Source organism: Gallinula chloropus (assembly GCF_964237585.1).
Source record: "Gallinula chloropus genome assembly, chromosome: 4".
NCBI lineage: Eukaryota > Metazoa > Chordata > Aves > Gruiformes > Rallidae > Gallinula > Gallinula chloropus.
In genome coordinates, this window is record NC_140088.1 from 67,115,585 (window position 1) to 67,138,677 (window position 23,093).

The 23,093-nt window shown below is 37.8% G+C and overlaps 1 protein-coding gene across 2 annotated transcripts in view; it reads left to right on the plus strand.

Moving 5' to 3' along the window:
- The window catches only part of GRID2 (glutamate ionotropic receptor delta type subunit 2), a gene marked incomplete at both ends in the record, with an annotated part of 718,543 nt that overhangs the window by 583,774 nt on the left and 111,676 nt on the right, over positions 1 to 23,093 (plus strand). For both annotated transcript variants that reach the window (XM_084263639.1, XM_084263640.1), the window contains 2 exons: positions 937 to 1,134; positions 7,492 to 7,804. In XM_084263639.1, coding sequence (XP_084119765.1) covers positions 937 to 1,134; positions 7,492 to 7,804 — 511 coding nt within the window. The remainder of the gene's footprint in view (positions 1 to 936; positions 1,135 to 7,491; positions 7,805 to 23,093) is intronic.

The window sequence follows — 23,093 nt, forward strand, 5'->3', positions numbered from 1 at the left end:
TTAGGTAGATCTGATAAATATTCTCAGAGAGAATAAAGAACCATCAGAGAAATAAGTCCCATCTATGGAAAATATCTTTTTTCCTGTGCTCAGGAATGTGATTTCTTTTTGTGGTTTATTTTAGTAATATGTGAAGGAGAGTATCTAGAAGTTAAATGCTCAACAGGAAGAATAGTAGAGAGGGGAAAAGAAATTAAAGTTAGTAAAAAAATTCTCTGATAGTTTTATTTAAAATATTAATAAAAATATTGAGAGAACAATTGCAGTTCTTGAGGAAAAAGAAAAGCATATTGTTTGGAAATCTTACCAACCAATTACAACTTTCAGTATCCACTGGCACCCTTTAATATGATAATCTTTTGGATGAGTATTCACCAATTGTTCTTACAGACAAAATCCCATAATTGATTCTCCCTAAACTAATCAAATGGATGCTCTTTGGCTAGACCTACTTCAAGTCAAAGGGTTTATTATATTCAGATTGCAGTAGAAGGACATGTGTGTGTTTCTGCAGTGCAGCCTGTTTTGCTATGTTTTTCATTCCTTACAGCATGAACTAGTAGTTGAGTTTGTCAAAAATGATGTTTGCCCAGGCGGTGGAAACTGGCAGTACTGTAGAATCCTCCATGTTTACAGACAGACATATGAGCACACGTCTGCCCTGCCGAGCATAAGTGCAGACAGAAGGCATTACTGAAAAGCGTTTCAGTTGCAATGTTGCCACAGAAGATTCAGCTCTGAGAAAACATAGTAGAGAAGAAAATTTCTCTCTTGAAGTAAATACATAACAAAATAGCAAATTACGATGTGAGATCACACATTCAATGTGTTGTAGGAAGGTTTTGTATTAAAAAAATTTTAAAAAAACCCCACCCTGCATCCTAATGTGTCATGTAATTTCTTTACTAACAGTTGCCTCCTTTGCTTTCTGTTTAGGAAGAACCCTTTGTTATGGTGTCTGAAAATGTTCTGGGAAAACCGAAGAAGTATCAGGGCTTCTCAATAGATGTGTTGGAAGCCTTGGCCACTTATCTTGGCTTTAAGTATGAAATTTATGTTGCACCAGATCACAAGTATGGCAGTCCTCAGGATGATGGGTCATGGAATGGACTGATAGGAGAACTGGTATTTAAGGTAAGGTTATTAATGACTTACTAAATAAGGTCATGTGATAAAGCTAAATAATATGCATGTGTTTGTATCAGCCAGTAACCTTTTTTAATGAGTTGGTGACAGTCACCAGCATTTGATAGTATACCAGGGTGCATTGGGCACTAAAGAAAAAGCTAGAAATAGTGCTTGCAGGTAACTATTTAAGAAGCAGGGCAATCTTTTTTCCAGCCAAAGTGCAGTATAAAATCTGAATACAGTCAAATAATGGGATGCATAGCATCCTAATTAATTTGGCAAGACCTGACACAAATGAGTTGAAGAGGCTGTATGAAAGAGGAAAAATTGATGTTCAGTAATTAGTGATATATTACATAAATAATGTATAGCACTTAGAAAAATGTTGGTGTGATGACTACATGAAGTATATAATCAACTGAAAATGTTTTCTTGATATATAATAACACTTGCATTATGTAGATGTTCGAATCAAGAGTAGTATCTTCTGTAATTAATAAACCATTTAGTCTACTTAATTTTACATTAAATATGCAATATTGTATTATAAATAAATTAATCCAAATAAATGTGCCATATTTTTCCCCACTCTTCACACTTTGCCTGTTTGCATTTTGTCTGATTAAGAGAAAGGTAGTTATGCTGACTGTATTCTGTTGATGTCTCATTTGCCCCATGAATATATAGATTTTATTTGCTCTTAGTCAACCTCTAGAGGCAACTCTTAGAGCTATAGACACCTACATTTATTGTCTTTCCGTAAATAACTGCAATAGATATTCATGTAAATAACTTGTACTTTTCCAAACCTGCAGGTGGAATTTATTGATGATCACAGCAAAGAATAAGGAGCAAGGTGCTCAGATACAGGACCTAATCATTAAATACTTCAGCTAAAAGTTATCAAAATACCAGAAAATAAGTTTTGCAGTAAAGAGAAAGGAAAAAAAAAAAAAAAAGAAAAAGATCCTCATGAAAAGAAAACCAAAATAGTGATAGGTTTAACCTATTCTGGATTCCTGAGCAATAGGAAGCTTGTTGGAATAGAAAACAATCACACATGACATACCTGTGACATGGTTCACACATCAACACTGTAGTAATAAACTTTGTTTGCCATTTTTTATTTTAAATGAATGATTCATAATGCAGAACACATAACAACTGAAATTAAATGGTTCACTGAAAAATATGTATGTCATTCTTGTCCCTGTAGTAGGCAGGGACTCATGTAACTCTAATAACACTCTTAGGGTGATAACCACCTACTTCTGTAAATACATGTCATGAGTGGAACAGATTTACCAGTTTGGTACAGTTTTACTATATATGACTCTTAAGGGGTATGAACTCTTTCAGTACAGTTAGAAAGCATGAAGTGTTAATAAAAATGCGTTTGGAATTCAAAAAGCATGTTTTCCAAATACTATGGCAGCATGTAATTTTTCATCTTCCTTACCCCTCATATAATTAACAGTAAAGGTTCACTGTGTCCTTCTCTCCTATTCTCTGTCCCTCTTAAAGTAAAAGAGAACCTCCGGGCAAGCAGCCAGTATTTATCTACCCCATACCAAGGGCAAGCTGTTCTTAAAAGGCTGGTTTCTTATTTACTGTGAACTGAGTTCTGATTCCAGAACTCAAATATCTATGTGCTTAGCAACTTTGTAAGGGAAGGTAAAGGAGCATAGAATACATCTAACCTGTTTAAAACAGAGTTTTTCCTTGTTTTCCCAACCAAGTCTTACATGATAGTCTGGCCAGCATGTGGAGGAAATCCAGAAATGGAGTGCTCTTTGGCTGTTAGGGGCATGAGCCAGAAATGAGTTGGAAATAATGTATTCCTGCAAAAGAGAAGTCCCACTAAAGGGTAGTGGAAAACAGGCCTTGTCTTTTTGAGTACATCTCATTGGGAAGGGTGTTTGTGGCCATTACAGAAGGTGTGCCACGTGAAATGGCAGTTAGTGCAGCAAGTACAACATTTCTGTGTTTAAGATCAACATAGACTATTTGCATTAACCTGATTCAGCAGGTGTTGTGTACCGGATTGCAAGAGCCCTGCTTGAGCTCCATGCAGGGCAGAAGCCCTGCGGTGCCAAGTACATGCCCTATGTCTGCAGCTGGCCTCGCAGATGTGAGACTGTACCGAGTTCAGCTTTGAAGACAAGGTCCCTCTTGGCTGCTAAGATAGGACCTGAAATCAGCAGATCAAAGCAACTGGTCTTTAATTTGAACTTGGGATTTGATTCAAACCTCTCTTTCTTTGTTTGTCAAGACCTGTATTAGGTACAACCTTGCTCCATACGCCTTCAACTGTCAAGGTGAACTCAATGTAACCATGCTATGGAAAGCTTTCTGTTTGATGTTCACCTGAACCAGGTCTACAAAGGATAAATGCTCCCTGAGAGAGGCACATGTTATTCTTGCCTCTCTCCTGTCAAATGGCCAGTGTTTTCAGTGCATCCTGCAGAGCTTCAGCTTACAAACAGGATTAATTCAGAGAGCAGCAGTTTTCTGTGGAGAGGCTAAAACCATCTCAGGGGAGCAGCACTTTGCAACAAATCTTTCTCTTGCTGTTAGTTATTTGTGTCTTTTCACAGTTCTCCCTTTACTTGCCCTCAAGTCTGCATTGCCAGAGAGATGAGTATGTGTGACCGGGAAGAGAAGTGGCTAAAACCATTTCTGGGAGAGGACAGCAGGCTTTCCAGCATGGCTCTGGACTTCCCAGTGATACATCCATCAACTATTATTTCCCACTTTTCACCATGCCATGTTGATTGTGAGGATTTTTTTATAGGGTTTTTTTCCTATGAGGAACTATCAGGAAGCAAATAGCTGCCTGGTTCCACTCAGGTCCATCAGAAAAGCAAAATTAAATAAATGCTTAAACATTTCTAAGAGAAACTGCAAGCCAAGTAGTAGCCTCTTATAAGGCTTTTTCTTAAATGTATCTTCCTAAGAAAGGAAGAAAGTATATAGGAAGGACAAAGTGAGAAAAAAAAAAGAGAGTAAAAGGAGAATTACTTGGATGCATATTTGTTAATTTGACCAAAAATGTGTCTGATTAATTTTTACATGTCCATATTAATAGCTGTTTAACATGTGGGACTGTGGTTTATTGCTTCCAGCATTCATTGAAACTTGATTTAACATTGAAAGTGAATAAAATGAATAGCCTCATGGGAGCAATTTATAGTAGATTAATTTGTTTTCCGTATTCTTGATCATGAACCACAGGAATCATCGTAAGATTACTTGCTTAAGCACTAACATATGGGCTTTTCAGGGATTTCTAGGCTTTGCTGCTAAGCTGGTTCTGTGACACCAGTAACAATGCTATCAGATGCATTTGGTCACTTATTTTGGATTTTCTGATTCTAGCAATGTTGGTCTAAATGACCTCAGGAGACCTGCAGTTAAGGAATATAAATTCCTAAGCAGGTCACATAAAGAAGAATAATGCCCTCTGCTGTTTTTTTCAGAGTTTTCAGGAGTCACTGTTAAATTCGTCAAAAGTGTGTTAAAGAGACATCTAAGTTGATTTTGGGATTGTAGAAACTTAATAAGTGGAGAGTTTTACATGTTTATAATTCCGATTGGCAGCTTTACATCTAAATATTGATATAATTACGTGCGTTTTCCTTTTTATCTCAGAAGCACTAAGTGAACCTTGACTTCTTCAAACTGATGTCTTCTCTGATCCAATTTGACATGTTAATGCCAAGCATTTAATTTTTTTCATCTCCCAATCCTGATGCAAGTTGACAGAATCTGTTTGCAGTTAAGAATGCTCAATGTCAGCAGATTAGCTGTTAAGTTAAGCTTAAGCTTGGTTTTGCTAAACGTATTTTTCTGGTAAACTGGTATTTATGATTCAATTTAGTAAGTCAAGAGTATGAGTTCTCATGTTGCAGTGTAACTTCAGAGTACAGAGGAGTTAGGATTTATGTCTCTCATTTTTTACTTGACAACCATTCTAATCAGAAGACACAATTATATCACAGTCCCTGCTGCAGTATGACAGTAAACTCAACATTTCCATTAGGATAACATCTTTCCTGTCTCATAGATGGCTGATAACTAGAGTGGAACCATAATGCTGGGAAATGTGTGGGACTGCTCACCAGAAATGTAAAACAGAAGCAGTATTTCCACAAATACAACATGCTCTTCTTTTTCACACAATGCCTTCGGTGTATTTTATAGAGAAATATGGTTCCCTTTTTAAAAAGGGGAAAAAAGGCAGGAAAAAGCCCATTATTTCCTATAAGTATCTTTACTTATGTATTCTGCTTTTCAGTGGAGAATCTTTAAACATCTTACAAATACAACTTGAATTAGTACCTCACAATAGCCGAGTGTGGAGTATTTTAGTAACATGCTGATAATTAATAGCACAGCTAAACTCAAACAGCAGGGGCTAACTCCAGGTTGTCTTGTTTCCACATGTTCTCCTTGAACCCTCGATTCCTGTTTTACTTTTTGACATACATTTGGGGGAGTGGGGGAAGCCAACATATTTTATTCATTAAATATAACCCTATCTTCCTATTTGAGAAAATACTGCTGTAGAGCATTGGACTTTTATATTTGTAAAATATTTTAAAAGATACATTTATATTCACAGTTATGGAAAACAGTTCAAATGATGACTGGCTCACAGGAGCTAGGGCTTAACCATTAGCAGATGCTGTGAATCACCTGAGTCATTTGTTGACCAGAGTTTTATAATCAGTGAATAGCGACGCAGATGATCTGAATGTTTCCATGGACAATTCTGGCAATTTTTACTTGGTTTGCTGACTGAGTTTGATGCTACCCATGGGCAGAGGGCAGTTAAGTCATCACTCACAAAAAATTGTTAGGAAGAGACATGAAGTGAGTTCATGAAGCCATGCTCTTAGCTTCATGTAAGACACTAGAGAATCTAACCCATGAAGTAAAGCTGAAGCTCTAATTCATGGCTTTTATATAAATCAATATTTTCAAGCACTTTTTTTGTCCAAATCATCAGCCTCCAGCTATCTTCCTCCACTTTTTCAAGCTACTGAACAATAAATATAAAGTAACATAATTTAAACCAGTCTTGTGTGCACTGTGATTAAAAGTATGTTAGCACCATGGGCATCAGAATGTGTTGCAGATGGTATTAAAAAGAGCACAGATGATTTGCAAATTTTATTCTAATCAGTTTCAGCTGCCATATCTTATCACTTAATATTTCACAGCACATTTCTAGGAACCTAGTAATCTCTGCCTTCTTTGGGCAAGAAGGAAGAAATTAAAGAGAGTTAATAAAATTTGACACAGTACTGAGACTTTCAAGCCTTTGTGCTCTCCTCACCCCCTTCTAAAGGACCACACACACTGCTTTAGTTAGAACAGAAGTGGATTAAATCTAACTAATAGTAGCTTAGTTTCTTTAAATATTCTTTTTAATATTAAAATATCTAGAATTTATAGTCTTTTTGTTCAGTGTTTGGGCTTTTTTAAATAGTGTTAATGTGTCTGGTTTAAATACCCTTTTTTGTTTTCACTGCAATTCTGATTGTACATGTGAAAAGTAAAATAGCACCTAAATAGCACCTGCTGCAGTTGTGCCTGGTGTCTCTGGAGACCTAAAACCCAGATGTGCTGTGAAATACAATGATTAGATCAAGGAATGTTACTCCTCCTGATCTGAAATGGTTTCTTTAAATTGCAAAAAATGTTAATTGCACAAAGCAAGGCCAAGGTAGCTGCAGAACAGGTTGACATAGAGAGGAATTGCTTAGCAAGAGAGTATGGAGGAATAAACAGTGAAGGAACTGCATGGAACATCTGTTTTTCAGCACTTCAGACTCTGCAGCCAAAATTGACATTTTTCAGAATTTCAAGTCCCAGAATATGAGATGCTCTTTATTATGCAATGATCAATTGTCATGATCATGATGTCATCAGAATGTTAGTTATGATGTGGCTCTGTCAGACAACTTAAATTCCTCTGATTGGAAATGCTATATGCAAGATTGGCCTTTTGCCACAATGGCAGTGATGGCTTCACTAAGCTAGGCTGAGAAAAATGGCCAGAAGTAGATTTCCTCTAGATATTATTTGTACTTAAAGTATTTTGATTCCTTGGAAAATAGCAACATGGAAAGTTAATGTGCTCAGGTCCACCAAGTGAAGTTTTCTCAAAGAAGCAAAGACATATGGTACAGTTATTCTGTTCAAGTCTTGGTCACATTTCTGTGTTCCCATATATGACACAACATTGGCCTGGGCATCTATTTCTCCTGAAGTTTAGAGGTCATGACCACAAACTGAAAGAAGACCTTTTCTGTAGCTCCTACTTATGCATGTTGTTCTCTCTCCCTCTTTCCTCAGAGAGCTGATATAGGAATCTCTGCCCTAACCATCACCCCTGAGAGGGAAAATGTAGTGGACTTCACAACACGTTACATGGACTACTCAGTGGGCGTGCTGCTTCGAAAGGCAGAGAAGACAATGGACATGTTTGCCTGTTTGGCACCATTTGACCTCTCCCTGTGGGCATGCATAGCTGGCACTGTGCTGTTAGTAGGGCTACTGGTCTACCTCTTAAACTGGCTTAACCCTCCACGCCTTCAGATGGGATCCATGACTTCCACGACCCTCTACAACTCCATGTGGTTTGTGTACGGATCCTTTGTGCAACAAGGTAAGAGAGAGAGGGAGACTCTGCCTCTGAGATAAAACCGATATATCCTCCTTGTTGTTACAGAGACCTTCCTCTTCCCTGCCTCCCTCCCACAGCCCACAAGGGACTGGGAATACTGGAAGTCTTTGTGCTTTAAGGTTTCTAAGACATTTGGCTTCCCAGCATGGGAGACATGAGAAGTTCAGAGCATTACATGTTGCCTGGTTTTGGTTTGTAGTTGTCTAATTAGAGAAAGATTATTTTTCTCTGGAGAAAAAAAGGATTTCTCATCGTCTGTTGAAGAATTATTCATAGTTAATGCGTGCTATGTTCTTACACAGTCAGATAGAAGATGTTGGGATTTGGCTGTTGAACCAAGTTTAGACTAGTCACCAGTACTATGTGGTCTTATTGTATCTGATATTCTTTCCTCCTTCTTTTGATTTATCTCAATTTTCCTACATAATGTTTAGACTCAGCCTACTCTGGCCTTCCTGAATGCCTTATCAATCCCCTCTAGCATCTGGTGTAGTGCAGGCTATTCCCCAATTCTTTTTATATTCCAAAGTCCTTCACAAGCTACCTCTTCTGGCAGAGCTTTAACCATGCATCCTAAATACATCAGGGACTACAGATTTTGGCTTTGTATATGCTATTTAGACTTCTTGTCAACAAATTAAGGTTATAATGCAAAGTGGAATAAGAAAACACAGCTTCATATGAGAGCAAAGAAAATTTATATAACACTTGACAACAAAAGAGAAGAAATACCTGTGGCATATCCATGTAATTGTCAGTCACTACTGGCACTACAGGTACACCTATTTCTAATTTCATGGAGCATCTGTTCTACCAAGATTCGTGACCACTGCAGCCTCAAAACTCACAAGTAGTTTTTGGGATTTCAACATGAATTTGGATGGAACGCTATATGTAAAAGCATCATATTTATGTAACACTCGCAATATGTAACTTAGAAATTACATAATTCCCTGTTAGAAATAGTTAGATTACATCCATAAAAGCTAAAGGTTCAGGCTTGAAAGTCAAGTATGAAATTCCTAGAATGGAAAAATTCTAAGCTAACATTGACCGAGATGTACTACATTTTAAATTATTATTTGTATTGAGCAGTGAGGCCAGCTGAGGAAAGCTGAAGCAATTGTTTCATGTTTGTTCGTCATTTTTTATAAAGAAAACCAAAGACTTCAGAGACAACTGGAAGCTACAAGAGTTTTTTGAATGTATGTGGGTGGGTTTATAAAGTTTTCTTTCTGTCCAAAATATTCCCAGTGTAGCTGTTTAGGGAATCCAACTGTGAGAGAGCAGTTGGTCCAGTACAGAACTAGACTCATTACATCTGTCTGCCTGTTAAGTTAAAACTTGTGAATTAGTTTCTTTACTGCATGGAAGTGAGTAATTTTACATATGTTTATTGCTTGGTATTATCCTTAGCATCCATGCTGTACTCCCAAAATCATTATTCCCTAAAAGCTCTACAGGACATTGCCCAGCAAAGGTTTGAAGAAGGCAGAGCTAGTTTAATCACACATTTCAATCTCATGAACTGTTATCTGAATTGTCTGCCTTATGTCTACCCAAGTAAGCCTGTGTAGTCCCAAAATTTCCAAAGTTGTAGGTCTAGAGTAGTAGTGCGCAAGGGAGTCCTTCAACAGATGTTCAGTTAACTTACAAAGAAAAGGTTTCACTGACCAGTCAGTAAAAGTAATGGCTTGAGGAGGGCTTAGAGGGAAACATTTGTTGCAACTCAAACTGGATAACCCAGGGAGCCATAAATGTTTCGTCATTCTGTCAGGTTAAATTAAGGTGAAACACCGCCAAATGATCGATTAACTGTTTTATTTAGGGTAGAAGCAACCTGAACTTGGAAAGCATAATGGTAGGCAGTGTGCCGTCCTAGAGGAAGAAAAGGAAAGAACAGAAAGAGGGGAAAGAGAGAAACAGAGGTACCACCTTTGGATCCCACAATGATGGATGTGTCAATTCTCTGGTGATGGACATACATGTGGCTCCTTGCCTTTGTGTCTTTTATAGCCTAGTCCCTGCCTCTCAATAATCATGCCCCGTGAGGACTTGCATGGTTCTTGTTCCAGAATGTTGTTGTTGTTGTTCTGAGCAGGTTTTAGGAAAGCCAAAGCTTCTCTGGAGTTAATAGTTGCAAGGGAGTCCAAAGATATTAGTACTGAAGTTTTACAGTTTAAGAATAATCAAAAAAATAATTTAGGGTGGGTGGTCTCAAGGGGTCTTTTCAGGTGGTTTTGAAACCCCTTTCTCAAGTGAGCTCTGTATGATCTCTAGACACACATAGTGGTCAGAATACAGACGTACACATCCTCCAATATACCCTCCACATTGCATGCTAACCAACTTTTCCTTTGTTCTTTATTATCATTATGTAACTGGTTTTTGACACAATATTTGAGACATCAACACACATTAAGCCTTTCAGTCTCTCACAGTCTTGACTTAAGCATGAGTATGAGAAAGAAATTAGATGAAAAGTTGATTGACTAGCTGACAACACCACCCCCCCTCCCCCACCCCCGCCTCTCCCCCCCTCCCCAGAATTTACTGGAGAAAGTAAAGCAAATTAATTTACTCAAGGAGGTCTGCATCCACTTCCCTGGGTAAAGAGGGTTGTGAGGTGCAACTCAGTAAAACCTGCTGGAGGGACATGGCAGCTGGGAGCACCAAAACTGTTGTGGGACTTGAGAAAGAACTTTGAAGGTGAGAGGTGTTATTTAAAAAGAAAGAGATCTTGTCGATTTTCAGCACACCTCTTAGAATTCACTGGAATAATATGAAATATTCACTTGGTTCCTACTGAGGGAGAGGAACCTATAGATATGTCTCTCCTTCAAACAGAGGACAGTCCTGAATTTGTTAGAGGGGAAATGGGGGAAATTTAGTAAGGTTGAAACCAAAATATATGAAACTTACAGACCAATTTAAACACAGATTCAGTATACCTCAGAAATCCAGTGAAAAGAGTAAGAGATCCATTTATAATGTCAGCCTGCATTTCACATTCAATTTGAATATAACAAAAACTGTATTAGCCGAAGCGTTATTGTTTACTAACCCTTGTGAATACAGACAAATGAAAGTAATTTCCATTGACAGGCTAACTGGCTATTGTGGTAATTTTGCTTCTGTTTTCACTCATCAGCTCTTCATTCAGCAGAAAAACTCTGCAGGTTTTATTTGTTTTGGAATAGCAAATCTGTTGCTATTAATTGTGATTGGCATATCTTAAGTGTGGTAGCATGGGACATTTCAAATATTGTCACGTTCACTTAAGAAGTCTTTCAGCTACTGATTTAAAACATGACAAGGTACTCATTTCTGTTATCAAAACATACATCCAAAGATGCTTTTATATTTTGCACTGAGAGAAACAAAGCAGCATGAACTAAGGATTGCTAGTGCTTTAATAGCGCTGGATCCTTTGTTTGGGGCTAGCAAGCACATTCCAGCATTGTCTTTTCTTTCTTTCCTCTAAATAGAGGAAAGATTTGCAAGCAGAAAGGCTAGCTCCAGATCTACAACGGCTAGAAAAACAAAAGAGGCTTTTGGTGTAAAAAAATAAGACGCTCTTTAAGGAAACTCTGGACCTATTTTGACTGAAACAGGAATGATTTATTTTGCCTGTTTATTCTGAAAGCTAGAACTCTGCAGGTAGCTTTGGTCTGCTCTGTCACTTTGTGTTTTCTTTCCACCTTGGCTCTGATGTTCTGATCAAATTCTATTAACAAGTTTTATCCTTTTGTAATTTTGAAACATCAGAGAAAAGTCCTGTGTCACTGTCTATAGACTGGAGTCAGCACAGACTAGTCCAGTAGCTTTTAAGGCAGGTCTATGATTACTTTCATACTTGGTAGCAAAATTTCAGTATTTTTAATTGTTTCTTTAAAGGTAGACTGAAATTTAATGTCACTGCTGCTTATATCATTTGAACTTAGATCTTGGCCTTAGCTTTCAATTTCTTTTTTCTCCAGGTTGGAGTGACTATTCTAGACACCATTTTGAGACTTTTGTAATATAAAGGTGCAATTTCCCTCAGTTGCCCTTTTAGTTTTATGCTCATTCGTTAGAGAGATCAGTGTGTATGTATTTATATACATTATAATGTTAAGATACATTTCTTTTTTACCAGAAGATACAATTTTGAGGATAGATCTGCAATATAACTTGGGAGGCTCAAGTAATTTAAAAATATATAAATATCAAAGTGGGGTTTGGGTTGTTTTTTGTTTTATTTTCATTCCTGTACTCAAGCCATTTATTTAAACAAAAACTGATGGCCAGTGGTTGAAATGCTTTATCATGTTACCCAGTACACCTACTGATCTCTAATGTGCTGTGACCACTAAGAAGGCAAAGACTTTTCAGCGATCTTGGCCATGCAGTGCTGTGAATTATATTAAAAACAAATGCTTCTGGCTATGAGCTACACATCCAAGCATAAGACTCTGTAACACACATCTGTTATCTCAGAGTTGTTCCTGTCTAACAGTGAAGCAAATTTGTAGATTCAGACTGCTGAGGATTTTGGTTATGTTGATATTTAGTGTCATGGGTTCTGAAACCGTTCTCCAATTGTTCATCTCAGAAAACTAAGTGGCAAAATCTCTATATTTTACTACTTTTCAAAATTAGGTTTTGCCAGTTGGACAAGAAAATGTTGTGAAGGTTTCCTTTTCAGTGGGGTTCCTCTCTCTCCCTCCCTCCCTCCATGTTTCCCTTTGGCTTCTCAGTCTGCTAACTGGTGGTCACCATTGCTGTAGCTTTCTTCTTGGGTATCATTCATGACCCTAGTCCTGCTGCCCATGCTCTTCCCCATAGACCTGGCTCCTCCCTGGACCTCTATTACTATATATTCAATAAAGCTCAACAAAGAGAAGTGCAACGTCCTGCCCTTGGAAAGAACAACCCCATGCACCAGTGCATGCTGCAGGCCACCCAGCTGACTGAGCACTGGCACAGGTTGTCCAGGGAGGTTGTGGAACCTTTAGTTCTGGAGATATTCAAAAGCCGTCTGGACACTGGTCCTAGGCAACTGGCTCTCGATGGCCCTGCTTGGTTAGTGAGTGTTTGTACACAACCTACAGAGGTCCTTTCTTACCTCAACTAGACTGATAAAGTATAATGCTATATTATATAGTAATGGTTCAACTTTTGTGCTATTCTATGTAGCTGAATTTTGATTTCTCTTCAGTCCTGGTATTGTTGCTATTCCCTTACATTTTGCCCTCATTAGAACATGCCAATGTTGAAAACCTGTGATATGAACAGGGAACTCTCTCAGAAAGGAATTTTTTTTACTAAAATATTTTTCTAAAAGCTTAACTGAATCAACCCACTGCAGTGGCACAATGTCTATTTATACTGGCTGAGAACCTAGTTTAATCTCCTGAAGACTGTCTATTAGCTTCCTACTACTTTATGGGCTCTTCTTAAATACTCTAGAGAGCACTCTGTGCTCACCATTACTGGAGAAAACCAATGATTTAAGAAACAGAAGTTGCGGATTTAGAGTTATTCCCAGCCCTTTTTTGTGTAATAGATAGGGGGGTTTTTCGTGACAGGTGAAATGATGCATAATTTTTACCAAGAACTTGCAGAGGAATGGTCTAGAGGATTTTATTTTCAAAGAAGTCTCTCAGCTTTTGCTTCAGAATACAGTGAAAAGGTGGCTTAATTTAAAAGATTTCAACTAAATGTAGATAAAATAATGAAGTTATATAGAAAAAGAATGGGTTTTATTTAACATAAAAGACAGTAGAAAGACTGTCTCTCTTATCCCGCTCTGTTCATTTTACTTTGAATTTTTCACTGAGAGAGTAGGTATTTCTAAACTGGGCTGGTAGGTTTTAGATTATGCAGGTAAAGATGCAAGACTCAGCTTCACTTGGAAATGTTTGTAAGAAAGAGAACCAGGCAGAAGTTTTATGTGGGTTTTTGAAGGTGGGATTTTTGGGTGGGTTTTTTGCTGTAACGGGCAATATCTCAAAATTGTTGACTCATTCAAGCTTTAATTACTTCTCAGTGATTGCAACAAAACAAACATTCATTATAGTTTTATAAATAAGATTTGACCAAGGGAGTGCTATTACCCACAACAGTATTTTTTTTTCCAAGATTTTAATATTCTTTCTTAACCTAGCAAAGTTATGAAACGAATGACGTGAAAGCATTACTGGTGGGCCACTTTTTTATCCCCTTATGTTTGGTTAGTTTAAAATGCTGGTCACACCGGGGGGGTTTGATTGGTCATCACTGGTGTCAGTAATGGCCAATTATGTTCATAATGCCCAGTAAATGAGCAAATCTTACCATTTGCCTTGTTTAAATTACATTTCATAAGAGCAATAAAACAGACTCCAAGCCTTGGCACTCCTGAGTCATTATAATACTTCTCGGATGGTTAAAGCCGCTCCAATCTCTCAGTCTTGCTCCTTGTATTACCACCCAAGGCGTGATATAATCCTCCTGAAATGCACTGCCTGGAGTATGCTATTGCTTAATAAATTACTCCATCTTGCTTATCTCACTCTCAGCATATTCCTATCAGCAGGAAACCATTATGCTGTAACAACGTATTTTCTTAGTGACATTTTCCCTTAATTAACTGTACACCAATCTCTATGTATTTAATATTCAGGGGAAAACTCTAAAAGCATTTTGAAAAAAAAAAGTGCTAGAAATCAATTATATCTTCACATGCAATATTTAGTGGTGAATCATTATTTTTTAAGTTTAGCAAATAAAAAAAAGATCCAGTATAAAGGCTTTAAGACTAAGTCTTAGTTCTTAATCTGGACTCTGCATCTGATCTGCTAGGTCACTATAGAAATTTCATGTAATATCATGTATATCAGTCCTCATTTGTAAAATGGAAATACTGCCTACCTTCTTTCATAAAGTCATGGTTTATGTCTTCTGACAGAAAGCAAAACTTAAATGCCAGTCTCATTAATTAACAATTTTAATTGCTGTTCAAACTAATTTCAGGTCTTGACATATTCCCGTACCAAGGGGAACAGACTTGAGCCAAAAAGGTGCATCTCAAGGCTGGGAAAATGAAAGTCAGACACCAAATACATTAGGAAACGAAACAGCCTCTACGTTTTTCTAGCATATACACCAGGAGGTGTATTTGTGGCATTATAGTTCCATCTTTAAACACAAAACTTCCAAATTCTCATTTTATTATATTAATCTAGGCTTACATATTAGTACCTCCGAAAGAGGTGCTGCAGCCCTGTGGTACCCAAGCTCCTACTCCACAGGTCTCAATGGTTTGGCCAGCCTTCTTCACAGCATCAAAAAATAACTACATTTTGTCTATTTGTCCTATGTCTCAAATGCGTTCGGAAACTGTAAGTGATCACTGGAACTGGCAGCATATAATGAGAATTATTGTCGTGGATACAGTACATATTTGCAAACACTGGATGTAGCTTTATGCCACTTTCAGAGGCTTAGTTGATTGTGTCTCTTTGGAAATGTAATTCCAAGGAATAACCGTGCTCCAAGTAAAATGTTCAGTTGTGTGGGCATTTGTTTGCAGCAATATGATAACACTAGCATTAAACTGCCAGGGGATATGCTTGGATTTTCCCCTAAATTGAAGTTAAGACTCAGGCAGTTCTCAGAGGCATCCAAAATAATGGATTCCTATATCTTGCGTGCACCTGCTTGCTTGAGTAATAGCACTGGGTACATGAGGCAGTATATTTGGAGATGTTGTGTCTGACACACCTTCTGTGAGGAGGCGGAGAATGAATGGTGGTGTGAAAGCCCCAAAAACACCTTCATTCCATGAGGACTAGCTGCAGGCCTGATTAATTGACTGTGAGAAGGTAATGTCTGTCTGGCTATAGTATAAACGCTGATCAAGATCAAATGAGGCAAAAGGAAAAGTAGAATTCAATGTCTGTCTGTGGCTTCTATCCAGCTTTCTGTGTTCTTTCAAAAGCATCCTAAGGTGAATATTTTACTCAGAATAGTTTCTTTAATATGACCTCATACTATATTTGGGAAAAGAATGGATAAGCTAGATTCAGATTAAGTAATCAGATTTGGCTTTTCAGAGTTCACCTCTGTATAATATATATTTGAGGAAATGAGGAAGAACAATTTAGTGAGGAACTGATACATTTTTATCTGCAAAGGTGTTTAGAAGCTGAAGAGGCAAGTCTTACTTGTCCTGTTATTTGATTTTCCTACTCAGAAGCCTACAATAAAATTGGCAGTTTGGGCCGTTTAAGGTATGATGGCAGTGAAAAATGATTTTTAGCTTTATTAAAAATACTCCCACTCTCCTTGGATGACAGCAGTTTCATTTACAAACTGATCAGCCTTTTTCAGCAGAGGATATCTAAGGCACTAGATGAACATGGGTTTAGAGTAGAACCCACGGTAGTCTTCCATTGCTTTTCTGGTCTGTGGGGACTCCCTCCTCTGCAACAGCTGTGCCATAGCTGTATCCACCCATGCAGCTCTTCTTCGTAACACCAACTGGTGGGTAGGTGCTAGGAAAATTGCTTGCAAACTCTAAAGGCAGGAATACAAAAGAGTTTTTGAGGCTGCTGATGAGAAAGTCTCCCTTCAGCTGTTGAGGGTTTTTTTTCTCAGGCCTCTTGTAATATTAAAAAGTGTATAACGACAATAGGCCAAAATTAATATTGAAAGGAAGCAAATAATGATAACTTACCAAGAATGTCTACTCTTAGCAAATATGGGAAAATGAGAGCTGTTGGGTTTATTATTTGTATTTTTTATTTAGTCAGCTTCCCAGCATGCAAATTAAGGGGATTGCTTTCATTACAGCAGCATCCTGGTGTAGGAACCTCCTGCTGCTTAATTTTTATTCTTTCACTGTTGATAGGGAGGGAGAGATCATAAACTAGGACTTTACCTTTTCAGTGCTTTTGAAGTTATTGAGATGGTGTTGGATTAAAAATGTGTTTTACCTTATCTACTAGGCAAAAACCGAGATGAAGGAACACGTGTGGTTTTGACTGAAGAGTCTGTTTCCCCCACATTAGGATAGAGTAAAGATAACAGTGAAGGGGAAAGATGGAAAATCTTCTGGAAACAGGCTGTTAAGGAACAGTAATAATAAATCTGATGAGTGGGAGTGTTCGTTGTTCATGCCTGGATATACTTGCTAATAGAACATTTTTAGGTATAAGCATGCATTCCATTCGTACAATAGCTTCTTTCATTTCTATATCTATTCCCAAGGAGGAAAATCCTCACTATCCAGTAAAGTCATCTTTGATGTCACTTTTCACTTATAACAAATCTCAGTCCTGATCTTAAGCAGGGTGATAGCTGGTTTGCAGTAGAAAACAGGTTATTCAGCTTTCAAACATAGGCATTTCTATTAGTGATTTTCATCAATAAATGACATTATAGCATTATTCTTGGTGAAACTTAAAAAGATGAAGGTTTTCTTCTTTCCTCTGTTCTCTATGAACTGTCATGGTATTACTTTAGGTCACCTGAGTGTGAGAGATCACTTTGATAACAACATTACAGTATGTACCTGAAGTGGAATTTTAGTCTAAATTTTAAAATGTGTTATTTAGGAACATAATTAGAGCTCCTGCATTAGTGATGATTGAATTCTGTAAGGTTAGGAGTTCATTGCAGAAAAGCACTCTGACAATTAAAGGATAACTAGAATTAATGACATGAAAACTGAACTAATGTATCAGAGATGTCTGTGATTCACTTACCTCTGAAGTAGTCAGGTGCCACTCTGTGATGATGGTTGCTTGGAAATATTGTACGAACAGGTTTAGAAAACATTTCATAATACTTTGAAAGTTCAAGCAAAAGACTATTGTTCAATATGTGATGTGTTTTTTTAAAAAATCCCTTCACCCCAAAAATCTGAGTCACAGAGCCGTGTAGAGTTAGAAAAGAAGATGATGGGGAAAAGTACCTGTCAAAAGACATGGAGGCTTTGGTGGAATTATTCTTTGTCGTTATGGTCTCATTGAATTGACTTTTGTTTTGCTTGGTTCATAGTTGCTCAGTTTCAGCCAAAGGGGACTCTCTCTCCCTCATGTTCATAATGTCCTCCCTGACAGGCTCTTAGCTAAAGCAGCACTTTAATACCTCATTAATGACATTGTTCAGTTTAACGTTAATTGTATGTACAGATGGCCTGTTTTCAGTCCATTGTACACAGCTCTTTTTGCCATCCCGGAAGGTACTACACATAACACTGTCAGTAGTCTACAGAAAGGCCACCACGATGCAAACTGTATGTGACAGTTAGCTTCTTAGCTACTTATGCGTATGTACCAGAGATGATAATTGTGGTTGATTGTTTGAGGCTTTAGAGCATTTGTATCCAGCCATTAGTAATAGGGAAATTGGGTCTTCAGCATCTCTTGACATCTAATCAGAAGGTTGACAGTGTGCAAGGTTATTTGTTAAGATCGGGTGACAACATTCTCTAAAATATTAGCTAGCATATATCATTTTGATGCATTCAGAGTAGCTGCAAATAGTGCCTTTATGCAGGCATGCAGTCAGGTGCAATCATAAAAACACACGTCACAGCCCTAAAGAAGAGGATCCTCAGAAGCTCCTTGTGTTTGCTACACATGCACGCTGAGCTCTAGTCTGTGTTTGCTCCTGCATGTGTGTATGTTTATAATTGTATCATGTAAAATTATTGTCCAGTGTGGTAAAAGCAGCAATGAAAGATGATCTGGTCAGACCTGCTTTTGAGCAAACAGCTGCTGGTAAAATTGCTAGCCTTGTTGCACAATTATTTATGATTATGTCAATGACTGGTACTGTATTGGGTAACCCCAAAATTAAATTTTAAATGAATACAAGACGTTTTGGCCAACTTACTCATTCAAGCCTCACAGTTCCAATCTGGTCATACTTACAGCACACAAATTATTTATTTTCAAATATCAAGACCTGCATGATATTCCAACATCTGCATATGTGTATTATAAGTCAAGTAATGCTACTTCTGAGACCTACCAGTAACTTCAGCAAACACAAGTAGAAGCCTCCATTTTCAAACTTCAGCTGCAGTCATTACTCTTCTTTGATGAAATATACTTTTAAGATACATTTTCCAGAACTTTTAGTAGCAAAGTCTATCCATCTCCTTCTGTGAAATTACACTGCACAAGTCTGCTGCACACTATTACTTGTAACATTTTCTCTGTGATATGCTTTCATTTTCAACTGAAAACATAATTTTTTGCTAATTCCACAGGAAGACAGAATTTTACCACTGCAAAGTTGCTAATATCTGAAAGAAGTAAATTATTTTGTGCGTCTACAGTTAAAAGTCAGGAAATAATTCCTAGACTACATAATAGAAATGCAAATCTGATTAATGTATATTAAGTATAACCAATATCAGGAGAAGACCCACAGCCATTTGTTACGTAGTGATATGATGTGCTTCCCTTCCCAACTTTTGCCTCAGCGTCACCCTTTCAACAAGATGGGTGGAAAGAAACGGTGTATTGTTGGGAAGGGAATTATAAATATACTATAACTAATATGCTATGCTAACATAATTTTAATCAGGTAATTATTAAAGGTCTGTTTGGCCTTTAAGGACATTGATTTAATGGGAATTAATTTAATGATTGAACACTGTTTGTGTAACATTATCATTGCTAGTGATGCAGAAAATTGGAATCTCAGCTCAGCTGAAAAGAGGTTAGACTTTCCATTAGCGCGTTAGATCCTTTTCTTCTGGAATACAGTTATGAGACCCTTTTTGATACTTTCAGTATATATTTAAATGCTTGGGTTTTATCTAAAAATTCCTGCATATAAAAAGTAAGTAAAAATCTTCATTATTGTATTTTTCTCATTTTTAATCAGAGGTTTGAATTTCTGTTTAATATAACCTTAAAGAAAGTCCTCTGGATTTGGGTTTTGACTTTCTATTGCTTCTCCCATGAAACAATTATTTTTCTGTTTTCATTCTCTGCTTTCTTCTCTCAAACCTGATCATTATGTTTAGGATGAATAGGGATTTAAATTATGGAATGTTTTTTCAGCTCTAAAAAAGCAGCAGCTTAAAAAGTATTAGCAGAGAGAGTGCAGTTCTATCTACATTCTTCTCAGTCTGAATCCGGCACAGTCTAGTCAGAGTTTGAGAGTGATTTAAAATGGAAATCGTGAACATTATAGAAATCCTGTATTCCATACCTGAGGATTAAGACAGAGTTAAAGCTGACCTTTATAGGGACAACTCCCATTTACCCAAAGGGATGTTGTGCCTGGCTTCCCTCCTTTATTTGTCCTTAGTAGTGCTTTTGTCATGAGGGGGGTTTTCAGCCTTATAGAGCCTCTAACTGCTGTCATGTATTAATTGGATCCAGGGAGGAAGGGGGGGCTCTTCAAAAACAAATGATTGGAAGTATATGGTGAATCACTGGGTCTGACAGGCTTTTGCAGGTAGATTAATTTCCAAACAAAAATTTTATCAAGGGTGCCTATGACAGTTCATGCTGTACCCTGGCAGAGTTTTACAAGGGAATTGGGTGGAAAATTATTAGCCCTCTGTCACTCGAATGAAGCTGTTGCAGTAAAGACAGCAAGCAGGCTTGGTTTTTGAAGACAGATAGAAAAATAACTTGACAGTCGAAGCAGCAGAGACTCAAACTTATAAATGTTCTGTACATCTCTTAACACAGTGGTGAGCCAACACTCTAAGAGGCTGAAGTTCTTTGCCCTGGTAGCACTTGCCCTTTCCTTGGTGCTAGAGCATTTTCTAGCTTGAGAGAGAAGGGTTTCAAAGAACATGACTGAGGATCCTGTGTTTCAAGCAAAATAGTTTGTGAATAGTCATTTGGGCCATCTTTTGGATATAATTGACCATCAGGTTATCTGTCAAGATACCTGACCAGACTTATGAGATGGGTACATTGGGCTGCAACTTAATGAGGGCTTAGTGGCAGTGCCATTGGTCCTTGATTAGCCCCAGCATTTGAAATCTCAGTGTGGGTAATGTCTTCCTATTAATGAGGAAACAGAGCTGAGCAATGAGCCTTAGTATCCAAGTCAAATGCCAAAGGCACATCCAAACAGATGCACAGCAGTAGCAAACAGAGAATATTCACAGGGAGTTTGCAAGATAAGAAATATAACTTGGAGGTCATTACTAGCCAGCAGTAACCAAGAATGTCAAAGTAACATAGTAATCTCTCTTTCAGATTGGAGCGGGCTCACGTCTGGCCTCCTTGGTGGGAGGTTGGAGAGAGCCTAAATGTAATCTACCTGCACATCCATGTGTATATACCCTCAGGATAGCTGCCTTCCAGAGTTGTTGATAAGGATCTATAAGCATGCATAAGATACAGCTTCTCAAGCTACATTTCCAGATTTCAGATGACTAGGAGTGATTTGAAATAAGCCTGGAGGAGAAGAAAGATCAGCTCCGATATTCTCCCTGTCACATAAAGGGGAGAAATTAATGGAGAGATCTTTCGTATGTGGATCATTGCTTCCCTTCTGGGAGGGCAATGAGGGCAGTGCTTCCCACCCAGCTGAAAGCAAAAAATCTTCCAGGAAGCAAGCATAATGAGATTAGTTGGGGGATCATTACACTAATAACAACGAATGGGAGAGAGTGATTGTTTAGTTTAGAAGTAAGACAGTAAGGGGGACAAAAAATTAATCTGGGCACCAAATGACAAAGTGAACACACTCTTTAATTGCCTGTAGTCCAGTGCCAGAAATCTGAGTAATAAACAAGAACAGTTGGAATTAGTCACGAATAGAGATTTCGTCTTTGTGGTGTCACTGAAACTTAGCAGGACCGTATGACACTATGAATTACCGAAAGAGAGATGGACAGGGCGGGCAAAAGAGGAAGAAGAGTGTCACTATGTCAGTACAGCACCAGGTATTTCAGAGGCATCGAGGACTTGATCTTGGTTTCTTGTGGGACTGTGTGCTAATGGCTGGAACGTGAAATGGGAGTCAGTGTCTACTGTACATCACCAAATCACACTGGAGTAGAGGCTGATTGGGTCTTCTAGTGCCTATCTGTAATGCATAAGGGAAAATCTGGTATAATAGGGGCATTTAAACTGAATGATGTATGCTTCAAATCCCACGCTTCCCATGCTGAAGCATCTTGAATGCATATATAGAGCAGATGGAAAGAAAAAGGAGCATTGATCGCATCAAGAGTTAGAAGCTACAAACTGCAGGAAAAATGGCATGGGGAGCAAGTGTTCACAGACATGAGTCAGAGTTGAGAGCAACAGGAAGAAGGGCTTTGAAAATTTTGTTCCAAGCTAAAGGTGATAACGGTGCTTTAGGTGAAGGTGATACCATTCAAAATAGCTATGCCAGAAAGGCAATAAATATGTCTCTTACGCATTTGTGAAAAAGCAAATTCAATACTTTCCATGTCAAGAGCAACTCAGGAGGATGTTAAACAGAAGCTACTAACATCAGATATTTCCAAATCAGCAAATACAAACAATTTTCACCCAAAAATTTTAAAATACCTTGCTTAAGGAGATTCCGGGGAAACTGTTTGTTGATCTCAGTCCTTTAGCATTGGGCATGTTTTCAAAAGCTGGCCAAAAAAAAAATCTCACATCAAACCTAAAGACCTAATGGAGCCTTCAACTCAAAATTTTCTTTCATCTTAATATATGGAAGTAACAACATGAAAAACTTAAATAATATAGACAGCACTTAACCATTCCAAAAGAGATCACAATTAAAAAGCTTGGTATTGAAGATTCAAAACATTAGTATTTCTCAAAGAGCACAACAGACTTTCTCCTCAAAATCAGGCAGAAAACGAGGAAGAAAGCTGTAGAAATAATGGAGAAAAGGAAGCCAAAGCATATCCACAGTTAAGTCAGCGTCTACTGTGTCTACACATACAGAAAAATACTTTGTAGTGTATTGCTGGTAGCCACACCCCAGCCAGGCACTGGGGTACCTGAAGACAGGGAGTGCTGCTGTAAGCTGTTAACAAAGGATGAGCAAGGAGATTTTCAGTAAAGACAGAGATAGGGTATATTCAGTTTGTCCTTTAAGCATGGTGCTTGGCATATCAAGGACTCATGTTCTGTAAGAACAGGCCAGCTCTAAACTCAGAAGAGCTCTAATGCTGTTGAAGTAATCATAAGAAAATGTCTCCTCTATCAATTGTATGCTATGAAGATACACATAAAAATTGTATCTAATATTTCAAATTTTAAGATTAATGACTACCAAACTTTCCATGAATTTCCAATGGCTCCACTAAATTATT